Here is a 15,944-nt window from a genome sequence, read left to right on the forward strand (position 1 = left end):
CACAGATCTTCTCTAGATCAGTCAGGTTTCTGGGCTGTCGCTGAGAAACACGGAGTTTAAGCTCCCTCCAAAGATTCTCTATTGGGTTTAGGTCTGGAGACTGGCTAGGCCACGCCAGAACCTTGATATGCTTCTTACAGAGCCACTCCTTGGTTATCCTGGCTGTGTGCTTCGGGTCATTGTCATGTTGGAAGACCCAGCCTCGACCCATCTTCAATGCTCTAACTGAGGGAAGGAGGTTGTTCCCCAAAATCTCACAATACATGGCCCCGGTCATCCTCTCCTTAATACAGTGCAGTCGCCCTGTCCCATGTGCAGAAAAACACCCCCAAAGCATGATGCTACCACCCCCATGCTTCACAGTAGGGATGGTGTTCTTGGGATGGTACTCATCATTCTTCTTCCTCCAAACACGTTTAGTGGAATTATGACCAAAAAGTTCTATTTTGGTCTCATCTGACCACATGACTTTCTCCCATGACTCCTCTGGATCATCCAAATGGTCATTGGCAAACTTAAGACGGGCTTTGACACGTGCTGGTTTAAGCAGGGGAACCTTCCGTGCCATGCATGATTTCAAACCATGACGTCTTAAGTGTATTACCAACAGTAACCTTGGAAACGGTGGTCCCAGCTCTTTTCAGGTCATTGACCAGCTCCTCCCGTGTAGTTCTGGGCTGATTTCTCACCTTTCTTAGGATCATTGAGACCCCACGAGGTGAGATCTTGCATGGAGCCCCAGTCCGAGGGAGATTGACAGTCATGTTTAGCTTTTTCCATTTTCTAATGATTGCTCCAACAGTGGACCTTTTTTCACCAAGCTGCTTGGCAATTTCCCCGTAGCCCTTTCCAGCCTTGTGGAGGTGTACAATTTTGGCTCTAGTGTCTTTGGACAGCTCTTTGGTCTTGGCCATGTTAGTAGTTGGATTCTTACTGATTGTATGGGGTGGACAGGTGTCTTTATGCAGCTAACGACCTCAAACAGGTGCATCTAATTTAGGATAATAAATGGAGTGGAGGTGGACATTTTAAAGGCAGACTAACAGGTCTTTGAGGGTCAGAATTCTAGCTGATAGACAGGTGTTCAAATACTTATTTGCAGCTGTATCATACAAATAAATAGTTAAAAAATCATATATTGTGATTTCTGGATTTTTTTTTTAGATTATGTCTCTCACAGTGGACATGCACCTACGATGACAATTTCAGACCCCTCCATGATTTCCAAGTGGGAGAACTTGCAAAATAGCAGGGTGTTCAAATACTTATTTTCCTCACTGTATACACTTTTAAAAAAGTGAACTTTTTAATAGTCAAATTAAAAGATATACACGTAAAAGTATTTACATCTCTGTTTAAAAAATACACTTATTTTGATGTATTGACTTCAACACATGTAAAGTGCATGATTATGATTTAAACTTTTTATTGTTATATTTGATAATAATGTTAATATATTTTAAATGTATTAAGTTGCAACTTCATTACAAATGTGTAATTTTAAATACATTACATACAAGTTTCAACAGAAATTACATTAAAGTAAAATTTAGTTTACCATAAAAGCTTCTCAGTACATGTAGTGCAAGCATATTTCAAAGACAGTAGAATTAATTATGAAATTATATATAATGATTTGCTTAAATCCTACTTAAGTGGGTCAAAGAAGTGGATAAGTGGGTACATTCAGTTTGCACATAGGCTAAGTATATTCTTTTAAAGTACATCTGTCATAAGAACTCTTTTTAAAAGTAAGTTGAAGAGTACTTCTTTTACACAAAGGTTGCAACGACATGAGAGTGAGTAGATGATGACAGTTTTCATTTTTGTATAAAATATTTATTTAATGTCATCATCAACAGCATCAACAAAATGGAAAAAGTAAATAATTGGACTACACTGGCATGTCATCAGTAAAAACACATGAGTACATTAACAGTCACACACAGGTTGAGGTTCAGAAGCTGCTGTACTTGGCCAGGTCTTTCTTCATTTCATCATATTGAGCACTGAGTCGGCCCACAGCTTTAGCGTGCTCCTCATCCACCTCCTCCTTCAGACGAGACTGCTCCTTCAGGAACTCCTCCCAGTCCTGCTTCCGCCTCTCCACACACAACTGAAGATGTGTGCTCTGATCAAACACACACATCAACACAAGTTACTTATGCCAGTTACTTATAATCAGCTGTCACAAGAATTTGTTTGCAATTGACCATTACAAATATAGTCGCTATGTTTGCAATATAGCTACAGTACTGCATACTACACCGTGTACAATGCCTTCCATGTTTAAAAACAGTTAGTGAAACAGTATACTTCAGACAAAGATAAATATTTAAATCTGTAGACTGCTACACTGCTGTCATATGACCTCACCTAAATGTTTAATTCGGTTTATGTTCTGTTTTATGGACTTTTAGTTCTTTTTCACTGTTTCACTGTGTTTCTGTACCTGCGCCCTTTGTTCCCGCTTCTCAGTTGTTGTCATATGGTTATCTGCCCCATAAGAAAATTAGGCCTATATTAGGGATGCACCGATCCACATTTTTTCACTTCCGATCTGATCCCGATACCTGAATTTGGATATCGGCCGATACCGATACTATTCCGATACCAGAGCTGTGTTTGCTTTAATATTATTATTATCATTATTGTTTATTTTATATGATGCTGAAATAAACTTCTCTCAACAGGCAAGTATGATATGTATGTATGTATGCATGTATGTCCCAAAAGGCAACTTGAGGTAAGTATAAGGTCAGAAAAGGAAGTCAGAAAAACAGGAAATCCTGTTAACAGGAAAAATCCCATTCTGAAAACAAATATGCAACTGTAATAGAGTGTTCACACCAAACGCGAATTTAATTATTTGGGCGCAAATGACGCGAATTTGCCGCGAAAGCTCGATAATCGCCTCAATCGCGTCTTCCGCGCAAGTTGAAAAATTTCAACTCGAGTAGAAAATTCGCGTGAAGAGGGTGAAATTCACCGAGTTGAGTGCGCCTCTGGATGGTGCTTGTGAACCCAGACACATCGGCGTTTGGCTTTCCTCCGTATTTGGGACTTCCACAACAAGTACAGAGCAGCAATATAATTGATTTCAGACATGACGGAAAAATGATGGCAGAAAGAATTCGCGAGTGACACGAAAAACATCCCACGAATATACACTTCGAGTTTGGTGTGAACACACCATAACTGTGCGTTCACACCAAACGCGAATAGCGCGTCAAATTCGCCTCTACCGCGTCTAGTTGGACGCTTGAACATTTTGAATCCATTTGCGCGTCCAGAGCGAAATTGACGTGCATAAAAAGCAAAAGTTTGAAGCGAAATTGACGCACGTCTGAGGCGAAATCCGCTTGTCTGTTTGCAAGATGGCTGATGTTGATCGAGCATTCATCGAGAGAGTTACCGCATCGGATCACCCTTCAGGACACCAACGACGAAGCATGTAAACTGCATTGTTTGTTTATTCAGAATGGAATAGATGGATCCTTTATATTTTTAATGTTTTAATGATAAAAAATGCAACATTAATGCAACACAAAATTAGCAACTATGATACTATAAAATTTAAATTAAAGTAATTTTTTTAAGAGATCTGTGCCTCAAGTGGGGGGGCACAAGCATTTTTGGGGGCGGGCCATGGGGGCCGGGCCCGCCCCCAAAAATGCTTGTGCCCCCCCACTTGAGGCACAGATCTCTTAAAAAAATTACTTTAATTTTAATTAGCGATGGGTGTGGTTATGGCATAAGTTACACCTTTATGACTAGCACAGTCAAGTTCGCATGTGCATTCACAGCCTTTTGTACAATTTTAAGTTATGTTTATTTTGTGTATTTGCTTTGGTTAAGTTAATTAACGCGGTAGTAAAGTGCTTCAGTTTACCGGCTTTAGCTTCAGCTCACGCAATGTACAACATTAATAACTACTGTATGATTTGGACTGATATACATTACATTATAAAGAGAACACTATTGTAATAAAAAGTTTTAAATTATTTTGGTTAAGTTGCCGTGTTTCAGCACGTTGTTACGGAAAGAGCGCATCCTTCAACAGGAGTTACACATTCTGACAAGCACGTAACTTCTTGTGCATTTGCGTCTTTATGTGTAGATATAAGTTGTAATATTGTGTTTATGTTGCATAAATATCTGGTTAATCTGATATAGGATATGTTACGTTGAGTTAATTAACTCGCTAACAAAGTACTTCAGTTAACCGGTGTTTATTCAGCTCTTCAGCTTCAGCGCACGCAGCTCAGTTATATTAATTTAAGATGTTTCTTTTTCAAAAACATTAATGCATTATTGATAATAACTAGCAGTTTTATTTTTCATCAACAATGTGGTTTAATTACAATCATAATTTTATTATTGTCCGTGCAAAGGCTATTCTATTTTATTTATCCATGGCACATGCATTTTGATTCTTTATACATGTTGTCCAATACAAAAATGTAGGCAATAGATTATTTTCTGATAAATAAAGCTGGTTATAGGAGTGTAAAATTAATTGCATTTTTTTTTTTTTTTTTAGTTTGTGGATTTTGTTATTAATTTGCGATCAACAAAATTGCGTTTCCCTCCTATTATTTATTTTACTTTTGATTTAATGTAATTTTCTAAAAAAAATTAAATCTACACTGATTTTATTTATGTTTCGGTTCAAACCTTACATTTTAATTTAATAATCATCATCAAAAATATTTATATTTTCAAAGACAAAAAGTTTAATACAAAGTAAAAAGATTATATATTATATAGACCACATAGATTAAGAGAGTAAAAATGTTAAAATTATTATTATTATTATTTTTAACAAGATGAGAAAAGCAGGAGACTTGATGGTGTTCAGTTATGTTAGGTTATAAAACAGTTTAGATTACACTGGGTTACAATTGTGGCAAAGAGTTTTTTGCTCTTTGCTTTTGCTTACGCCGAGGACGGATACATAAAGAGGATGTTTATGTTGCTTTACTCAAGGAACAGTTAACACTAAAGCTAATTAGGAGATCTACCTCTACGCAAAGCTTTGGTTGTGCCCTATTTAATGATGCATTTCTATTTTCCTCATGTACCTCTTCAGCCTCTAGCTCCCTCTGCTGGATCCTCTGCGCCATATGATTTGCTGCTTCAACTGTAAATAGAAAAGCACATGTCAACACAATGTCAATTATTCCCATAAACACACAAATTATTTTAACAAAAACACATTCTCTCATACAGGCAGACAGACAGATACAGGGGTTGACAATAAAACTGAAACACTGGCCAATATAGTGTTGGAGGTTTCAATCTTCACTGATTTTACTTTCCATCAGTAAGTGCAGAGGGAGAAGGTTGAAAGCAATAGCACAGCTGTACATAAAATATTGCAATCCACACAACATAATGGGATACATATCAGAGTTCGAAAGAGGACAAATTGCTGGTGCGTGTCCCGCTGGCTCATCTGTGTCTAGGACAGCAAGTATTTATGGTGTATCAAAAAAGCAACGGTCTCCAGGATAATGGATAATGTCAAACCACATCCAACAGAAGTAACTGTAGATGCCGTCTGAAGCCGTATGAAAGGGATGTCCGGGTAAAATTGGGCTGCAATATCATGGCATTCTCTACTGTGCTTGATGTGCCAAGGACTAACAAACCATTCTGGAGGGCCATGTCCACCAAATGGTTCAAACATTGTACCCTGGCCTGAAGGTGAGGCCGTGTATCAGGATGACAATGCACCAGTACACACAGCAAGACTGGAGACAGAATGGCTTGATGAACATGAAAGTGAAGTTCAACATCTCCTATGGCCTGCACAGTCACCAGATCTAAATATTTTTGAGCTACTTTGGGGAATTTTGGAGGAGCAATTCAGAAAACGGAAAACTGGCCACAGTGCAGGACTTGTATCTGTCATTCCTAAGATGAACTGATGCTGTATTGTATCAAAAGGAGGCCCTACACCAGGGGTGTCAAACTCAGTTCCTGGAGGGCCACAACCCTGCAGTGTTTAGCTTCAACCCTAATTAAACACACCTGATCCAGCTAATCAAGGTCTTCAGGATTACTAGAAACTTCCAGGCAGGTGTTTTTGGAACTGGTTGGAGCTAAACTCTTAAGGACAGTGGCCCTCCAGGAATTGAGTTTGACACCCCTGCCCTACACCATGCTAATAAATTATTGTGGTCTAAGACCAGTGGCCTGTTGCACAAAGCTGGTTTCAGTTGCAACCCAGGGAAGTTCAAGATTTGTTTGAGCAAACTCTGTTTTTTCGGGCTCAAGAAGGTGGATTGGTTTTTAGCGGGTTTCGTCGCCATGGTAACTTACGCTACATGGCTAACCTGCTCCGGAGCAGGTTTTATTCTGGGTTAGAGATCGCAAACCCAAACTGGACCAATCAGTACAGTGACATGTATCAGATGCAATAAAGCCAGTTCCATGTATCTCTCGCTCCAAATTAAAGCAGTTTATAGTGGAAAAAAACCTTAAAGACCAAATTTCTCATCTTTTGCTGCTAATTATTTATAATATTTGTATTATATGAATTATAATTACTTTAAAATTAATATAAAATATTCATATAATTATTATAGCCTATTAATTGACAATATTAAACTTTGCTTTTAAATTAATCTAAATATAATACATGCATTTATATATAATGCTTTTAAACGTGAATCAGGGTTCGTACACTTTTTCCAAGGTCAAATTCAAGCACTTTTCAAGCACTTTCCAGGTCCATTTTAAAGCTTTTTCCAGCACCTTACACTACCGTAAATTACATACCAATTAGGGGTGGGCGATATGACCTAAAATTAATATCATGGTATTTTTCATCTTTTGAACGGTGACGGTATAATATCACGGTATAACTTTTTTTTTTCACCAATAAAGAAATTTTCATTGATTTACTCCTTGATATTTATTCCTTTATAAGCAGTTATATATTACTGTATTCTAAATATAATTAGCCTATGTTTTATCCACAACTTTAAATGCTTTAATTTAGGCTATTTTGTAACAGCGCCACAGTTTAGCGCACCACGTAGAACACTCGGGAACCGCACCTGTGGCTGGCTGCACTGCTGCTTCGTGCTCAGTAAGGAATATAGGTAGTAATCTCTATGTGTCTGTCTGTCCGTTTGCATTTTGATTATTTCGAGAACCGTTCATCCAATCGACTTCACAAGGGAGTGCAGTGTCGCATTTGGTGCAATATAGACAGACACGCGAGACGCGACACGTTCAGAATTAATAGTAAACTACAGAACAGCGCGAGCGGGAAGCGGCGCACCTCACGCGAGCAGGGCGGCTAGAACGGACACTGCACTAGTGATATAAAACGCACACAGTCTGTTAATTAAGCAATACTTTTAAGGTAGTCTAATATTTTTCTGACTAACAAATTACTGACACAGTAAAGGGTAGATTTAAATAAAGAAAAACGAAATTTAAATAAAGAAAAACGAAATTTAAATAAAGAAAAAAACGAAATTTAAATACAGAAAAAATGAAATTTAAATAAAGAAAAACGAAATTTAAATAAAGAAAAACGAAATTTAAATAGGCCTAAAGAAAAACTAAATTTAAATAAAGAAAAAACGAAATTTAAATAAAGAAAAACGAAATTTAAATAAAGAAAAAAACGAAATTTAAATACAGAAAAAATGAAATTTAAATAAAGAAAAACGGAATTTAAATAAAGAAAAACGAAATTTAAATAAAGAAAAAACAAAATTTAAATAAAGAAAAACGAAATTTAAATAAAGAAAAAACGAAATTAAGTTTGCCTAAATTAAAAACGAGATTAATTTAGATTGATAATAACGGGTAAAAAGTCTAATACATTTTGTTTATTCTATTTTCCACAATGTCAAAGCAACAGCAGCAATACAAGCTCAGGCATGCACTTCGGTTCATACAAACTCCGCTGTTCTGCGCTCTAGCCAGAGAACACTCTTGTTGCAGGAACACTCAGGCGTCGGTTCTATTTCTAGCATGCACGCGTTTTCCGCGTGGCTCGAGCCGCGCCTGAGACGCGTGTCTCACGCAGGCAGTGTGCAAACTCCAACCTTTTAACATGGGAGCCGAAATAAAAACAGAAACCCAACGCAGCTGAGACTCTCACGCCAGCAGCCAGTGTGTCGCCGGCCTTATTCAAGCGCGAATGAGAACCGTTTCGCGGGGGATCCCAGGTGTCAATAAAACAAAAACAAAAACGTTTTTTCGTTGTTGTTTTATAAATGCTCTGACAATTGTTTAATAAATGTTCAATCAAAATGCAAAACATCGCGTCTTTTTTTTATTTTTATTTTTTATTTTTATTTTTTTTAGTCGACTAATCGTTGTGCAGGACAGGACTTTGGTCGACTAAGCATTTCTTTGGTTGACTACAGCCCTAATGTAAATGCAGCCGTTCAAGGAACATAATTGATTTATTACGGTATTGACGGTATTAGAAAATCCATGTCGTGGCGCAATGTCACACCGGTGATGACTATGACACCGGTGTACCGCCCACCCCTAATACCAATACATACTTAAAATTATTATTTAGTGTTTTTATCACATCAAAAGAGATAAACAGCCAAATGTTTCATAATAGCAGAGGGCTGCACGATATAGAAGAAAAATGAGATATGCGATAACTCATTAAATAATGCGATATTCAATATGCGATACGATAATGCTTAAAGTGTGTCAAATTAACTTAACCCTTTACCTGTCACCCCCCTTTTTGAGAATGGACATTAAAATGCACTATTCAATCTTAAATGGTTGTAATTCAAGAATGCTTTGGAGTATAGACCCAAGTTTGGTCTTGTTTTAAAGGGAAAAAATAGCACATTATTACTGAAGTGAAATCACTTCAAAAAATTAAAGTATGAAAAAGTTATGGAAGTTTAAATTTACATTAAATCAAATATAATTTATTTAATATTTTTCTTTTATATAAAATATATATTTTACAAAATATGTTTTACAAAAAAATTACTATAAAATCAAAGCCATATATCTAACCAAGTTGTGTTCCAAATTTGAAGTTGATATCACAAAAATTGAAGTTCCCATGAGATTTTGTTTAGGCGTATTACCAAAAATAGCCACCGGGTGCCATTGAATTCCATTGAATTTAACTGTATGCATTCTACCATAAAAAATGAATAAATTTCTGTCCAAATATCACTTCTGTCACAAAATATGAAACCTTGAGACTCAGACCTTTCTGACAATATGTGTTTTGTCAAGATTAGAAAATATTTTGATCATAAATTATGAAACATGACGACGCCCAAAAGGGGAGGAGCCTGATAAAATAATTTACAGTACCGTTTCTATGGTAACACAATGTCCAATTTCAAAACAGTTTTCACAGGATAAATTCTGAGATCATAAGCTTTCAAATGATACCTAATTTATGATAACTACTAAAATGTGTGATGTAATAAAAAAGGAAATAAAAAAGATAATATTATATTTTAGAGGATATGTATATTATACTTTTTAGAGGATAATATTATTTTATATTTTTTTTTTAGTGACAAATACTAGATTAAATGTTTTATTATGAACTTTTAGCATGAAAACCAAAGTTTCAATTATTAAAAGTGTGTGCGTTGACTTTTTGTGACAAACGCCAGAAACGCCTGTTATGATGTAGATTTTTTGAGGTGCGCTCTTGTCATAAATTCATCTATTTCTGTTCCTGCATAAATTGTAACAAAAAACAGTGCTGAGATATCTATTAAGGAGTCTTAGACCTTTCCAACAATATATAGTTTGTCATGATTAAATTAGGATTTAATTGTAATATAGTGAAGTAAATTAAGGTTGCCCGTATACGGGCAGGTGACAGTTAAGGGGTTAAATTATCTTTAAAATATCTTTAAAATGATATAACCTACACATACGTGTTTCACATTCTTTTTGTGATAAGAAAATATCCCTACAACTTCAAGACAGTGAACATCAGTGTTCTGTAGCATAAGAAGTGTTATTTTAACATCACTGGGGTTTAGGGGTTCAGGTTATCCTATTCCTACACTAGGTTTATTTAACAACAGAAACTGATTAATCAAATGTAAAAATAAACACTGCTTAATTTTCACTGCATGAATTAAATATACTGATTCTTATTAAAGCTACAAAAGTTAGCCTATTCAGCCAAAAGCAGTGAGTGATTTTCTTTGTCTTTTGTTCATGACCCCAGTTATTGCAAGCCATTGCGATATGCAATTATGCATATTGTAATATATACATTTGCAATATTTCGATATATTGTGCAGCCCTAATATTTAAACCAATCACAAGTTTTATTCTTCAAAATGTATCACTAAGTATATGAATAATATACTTTTCATTATATTAATGTCCAATATTGCTTACCAGATAATGTGATTTATAGGCTGTAAAACTGAATTAATTTCAAATATGAAGAGTTAGAAATATTTGACAGGCCTTCCCGTTTTGGGACACATTCTTGATATAGACGACAAGGTTTGAACAATATCTGAGTGCACAGGCACCTGCCTGATAAATGTATTTCATTGCCAAGATGTCTTGGGCCAAGACATAACGTTAGCTAATACATTTACTGGAATAGAGCAGTGTAAATATTGCATAGGGCCATCCTAAACCTTACAGTAACAGTATACTACTTATGACACTGACTGATTTCAGTTCAGCAATCAACGACTGCTGTTATGCACTGGGCTAACGTTTGCAGGTTAATTTGCACGTTACAGTTCTGTAATTTTGGCAATGTTCACTGCATATTCCACAAATGAACATAACGGACATGCAATACTTAAATTACATTATCACACCAAGTACTCTGTCACTAATGGCCCTTTCAGATAGGACGCGGACCGCGCTGCGCTATGAAATGAAACCGATATATTTCAATGGCTTGCGCCGCGCGACTCGGACCAAAGCGGAGCTCAACGAGCTCGCGCGCACGCCGCGGTCAAAGTTTAAAATAGTTCAACTGTTGCCGCTGCGTGGCCAGTAAAAACGGTGCATCCAAACAACCGCGGAAATCAAAATGAAAACTCCGCCTACTTTTGCTCTGGCCAGCGTAACGCAAATCAATCTGTATCTGATTCTGAAGGGCTACATTTTTTCTCCATTCAATAAAGAACTATTTCGTCAGAAAGATATTTCTTATGAAAGAAATACAGTTACAAATTCAAGCATTTTCAAGCATTTTATCCAAAATTCAAGCACTTTTCAAACCTTGAAAACACAACATCAAAATTCAAGCACTTTCAAGGATTTCAAGCACCCGTACGAACCCTGGTGAATTCATTTCAGCTCTTTGTGAACCTACAATTACCTAGGCCTATTTCTTTGATTCATATATCGATATTTTCTTTCAGCTGCCGTCTCAAACTTTCGCTGCAGCAGCAGTGTCTATTCCTGCCTTGTAAACGCATTTAATTTCATGATAATTTTCAAAATGATCTCTTAATCTTCAGCAGAGAAGTGAATTGCACCGTCTCTCTCGCGAGAGGTTCTAGAATGTTCCGTGTGATTGGCTGTTTGCCGCACTTGTCACACTTTCGGGTGCACGTGCTTCAAAGTTAACCGCAAACCCTGGATCAAACCTGAGTTGACAGAGAACGTTTCTACCGAGCTTTGTGAGACCACCGAACATGATCTAAACCAGGGTTCACCAATCTCGGTCCTGCGAGTTTAGCTCCAACCAGCTCCAACACACCTGTTTGAAAGTTTCTAGTATGCCTAGTGAGACCTTGATTAGCTGGTTCAGGTGTGTTTAATTGGGGTTGGAGCTAAACTCTGCAGGACAGCGGCCCTCCAGGACCGAGATTGGTGAACCCTGATCTAAACCAAGTTGGATTTATCTGGATTTGTCAACTCTAAAACTATTCTTAAACTCAGAGTTTGTTTAGCTAGCTTCGTGCAACAGGCCACAGGTGTTTCAATTTCATTGTCCAACCCACTGTAGATTATTACACAAACACAGTGGCCCTTCAGAGGCCCTTTTCTCTTCCTGTTCTGTCTGACACTTCATCACACTCTTTATTATAATACATAATGAAACTTACGTCGTGTGAGAGCGTCACACAGTTTGTCATGCATATTCTCAGTGCACCGCGGCAGATCATGCTCATTAGTGTCCGACGTCATCTTATTCAGCTTTTCAAGTAGACGGCATTCTCTGAAAGCACGCTTCTCCTGAGGAAAAACAAAGATTTGTAGTGTAAATTCGGTTGTTGTCAGTACATCACAGATCATTTGGAAGCAACCATATGTTTTATTGATTCATTTTAAAAGGAAGGATCAGAATAAAAGATATTAAAATGTAATGTAACCAGGCCTGCCTCAAACTCCCTGATGAAGTATCTGATTTCACCTTGCAGGACCGGCCTGTGATCAATCAGTCTGGACTGAATATCACCAACATCTGTGACCAAACAAATACTGCAACATTAAATAAATATCACAATTTTAAAAAAGAGTAGCAAATTAAACAAGACATCTAATGTGTTTTAAACTACATTCATTGAATTATTTGATGATTTTATGTTAGGTGATAGTGAAAACTATTAGATATGTTAGATAAACTATGACAAATGTGTCTTTAATGCTTTAAAAATGACATTACTTCTAGTTAATAGCATTAATAAACATTACTGGATTTCATAATGATTAAACATGTGTGATCATTATAATTATGCATTAAGATCAATATTTGAATTATATTATAACTAATCTAAAAATTAATTATTATAATTAAGGATAAATAGTAGTATTAATATAATAAATAATAAACCTAGGGGGAAAATAATCCTACATATTTTTGTGCATTTTGATGAGCAATCAGCAGCATTTTTGCCCATCATATTTATATAAATGTATACTAGTGTCATTATTCAGCTCAATTCAGTGTAATTGTTTAGTAACTTCACTCGAACGAGCTAAGTAACGTTATATTTAGAAAGCTCACTATGATTTGATTCACAGCAATGGACAAGTGCTGATATCTGCTAGTGTAAATATCAATACACATTTGAATCTCGAATCGCTTTAGCAGCTATATTGACTGCAAATAAAAATGTTTAAAATGCATAATACTGCACATTATCAACAACATAACTCACCCTTAACTATCTTCTCCATCATCAAGAGATGATCTGACAGCCTTACACGATGATATTTATTATTCAGTCAAAATGTTTTCAATCCACAAACTCTGATGACAGGGGAATGTAAACGAGTGAAATGTTTCTTTGCAGAATGATACAGACAAAAATGGGTTTTCACCATAGGGTTTTCACATACTTCAAAAAGTCACGTGCAATTAATAACAGGAAATAACTGCAAAATAAAAGCCCTGAAGTGAACTTCAAAATAAAAGTGTCTTTATAAAACAAAAGTCCCAACAGGACAAAGTTAGGCTACTTAAAACTTCACAGGAAGCAACAGCCCTGTTTGAAGTTAAATTAAATTTAGACTCCTGCTAAACCGAGGACAAACAACACTGAACCTTATACACTTTATTGTATGTAAAACAACAACATGAGGGTGAGTAAATTATTTTCATTTATTTTTATTTTTAAATATACAATATTAGTAATATATGAATTCTTAATTAATTAATGCCAGTATTACTAGTAGTGGCTGTATAATTGAATTAGACTACTCTGTATATTCTTACATTTCTACCACTGAGGTTCCCAATATTACCAAGATCCAGTCTCTCTGCTGCCCCCTGCAGTGCGTCTGCAGTGGTGGTTGTTTATTATTGATAACTTTTTATTTTTTTAAGCTAGCTTTATTCTTATGCTAAGTATTCTTAAGTAAAGTTTAAAAGTGTAAAGAACATTTGACATTCAGTTATTTGTAACTGCATCATTTCATTCAGATAAGCTTTTTGTCTTATAGAACAATGCCTTTTGGTATAGAACAATGCTTTTCGACCTGACAGGTTTTAAACACCTGAGACGGAATGTCCTTTAAAGATTTGTTAATGTAGGCCTACGCAACAGTTGCCAACAGACATTATGGTTTGACAGAAGGCACAAAAGTTGAGAAGTTCACTGAATTTAATACATAGGCCTACTCTGAAAGTATGGGAATTCTGATGCAGCCATAAACTTTACGACAGCATTTTATTTATTCATTTTAACAGCAAGTGTCAGAATAAAAGCTTATATAATAAAAGCAGGCCTTCCTCCAGTTCCCTGATGAAGTATCTGATTTCTCCCTGCAGGACTGGCCTGTGATCAATCAGTCTGGACTGCTTTCTGCCTTACAAAACAGGGTGTGGGATCATTCATCAGAACATATTACTTTTTCCAGGTATCCTTGTGTCTCTCCTTGGATACAAGTGATTTTGCAGTAGCAGCCCAGCCGTAAATTCCATCCTGGTCCAGCCCAGTATCATTTTTATGGATCACCTGGGTGCTGGTGTTATTCAGTTGTTTTAGAGACTGTAGTTTGTTAAATTTAGCAGCTGTGTGTCCATATAAGTGAGCGCTGAATATACTGTTATTCATTCAATCTGCAAATCAAATGTTCAACGTGATACAGTTCTTTGAGCCTGTATGGTGTGCTTGCAGAGTTAACTAAAAAAAGTAAAGAATATTATCACTGCAACCTATTTACTACTGCAAATGACATTATTAAAATTGTAGTTAGTAACGTAATCTATTACATTACACATTTTAATGTAATCTGACTTCTTTTTGATGACTTTTAGATGAATTTTGACCCAACTTCTTTATAACATTGATTTGAATAGTGCAATCTTGTACCATATTGTAAAAAACAAAACCTTTTTTTTTTTTTTTTTTTTTTTTTTTTTTTTTTTGTTATCAACAACATGAAGTTCATTAGACATTGCATTATGTCAGGGTTTACCAAACTAGGGTTTGTTAAAGTACTGCAGGGAGTTCGTAAATTGATGAAAAGCTAATACATCTTAAAAATGTTAAATAAAATAAAAAGAGTCATTTTAAAATTAAAGCAATCAAAATAAAACAGCAACTAGAATTTTTTAAAATATTTTATTTGTTTATGCAGTGGTCCTCTCAATTTTCTACGTAATTATAGTCGCCTGACTAGTGGCCGGTCTGTGTGTGCAATTTCACACAAATTGCACTGTAAAAAATAATTTTCATGATATGTTATTATTTTTTTTCTTTTGTCAAATCAACTTATGATTTATGTGGTTCAAATAACAATATTTCGAGTTTCTGTTGATTAAACAGCTGTAACTGAACCAATTTTTTTTATTTCAATGAACTTAAAATTTTAAGGCAAACAATTTGAACTTATTTTTTTAAGTTAAACCAACAATATGTTGTTTACAGTGTGGAAGACAAAGGTTTTTTTAGAATGTTTAGGGAGAATCTATGAATTCTAAATAATTTACTGCCATTCTACTAAGTAATCATGTAATACATAAAAAAGTAACTGTAATATGATTATGAGTATTTTAAAATATAATCTAATCTAACAAGGATTTATATTTTGGAATATGGAATATCCAGATTACATATAATGAGTTACTACCCAGCACTGAATGCCTGTTATATATCACCATAATTAAATCTCACAGAAATGATCTTTTAATGTTTATGCAAATGGGTCTTAGATTGGAATCAGAAAAACTATTCAAGTAAGTTCCTTTGTTAATAACCTTACGTCACACGCAACATTTTATCTACCTATTCAAAAAACTTTACAACACATTTGTTTATTTATATTTATATTTGTATATTATTTATATTTGATTAAAAAAAAAAAAAAAAATTACATTGGCACTAGATGGAGACAAAGTCTTACTTAGTTACGATTTTCTGCCATACTTTAGTTAAATGACTGAACAGTGATGACAATGAGGAAAAATAAATGAACACTCCAATACAACACATATTTAAGTTCATATGAACATTTTTCTTTATCCAGGTTATTGT

General features: G+C 35.4%; 1 protein-coding gene across 1 annotated transcript; it reads right to left on the reverse strand.

Annotated features, from left to right (window-relative positions):
- Positions 1–1,284: 1,284 nt before the first annotated feature.
- On the reverse strand, positions 1,285–13,332 carry bloc1s5 (biogenesis of lysosomal organelles complex-1, subunit 5, muted). Its single transcript, XM_084102239.1, has 5 exons — positions 13,125–13,332; positions 12,345–12,427; positions 12,069–12,198; positions 5,085–5,143; positions 1,285–2,131 (listed from the first exon to the last, which is right to left on the reverse strand). Exons 1-5 carry the CDS (start codon positions 13,144–13,146, stop codon positions 1,958–1,960), a joined length of 468 nt encoding a protein of 155 aa, XP_083958365.1. The 5' UTR covers positions 13,147–13,332; the 3' UTR covers positions 1,285–1,957.
- Between the last annotated feature and the right edge of the window lie 2,612 nt (positions 13,333–15,944).

Source organism: Abramis brama, assembly GCF_963993115.1.
Source record: "Abramis brama genome assembly, chromosome: 24".
Taxonomy (NCBI): Eukaryota; Metazoa; Chordata; class Actinopteri; order Cypriniformes; family Leuciscidae; genus Abramis; species Abramis brama.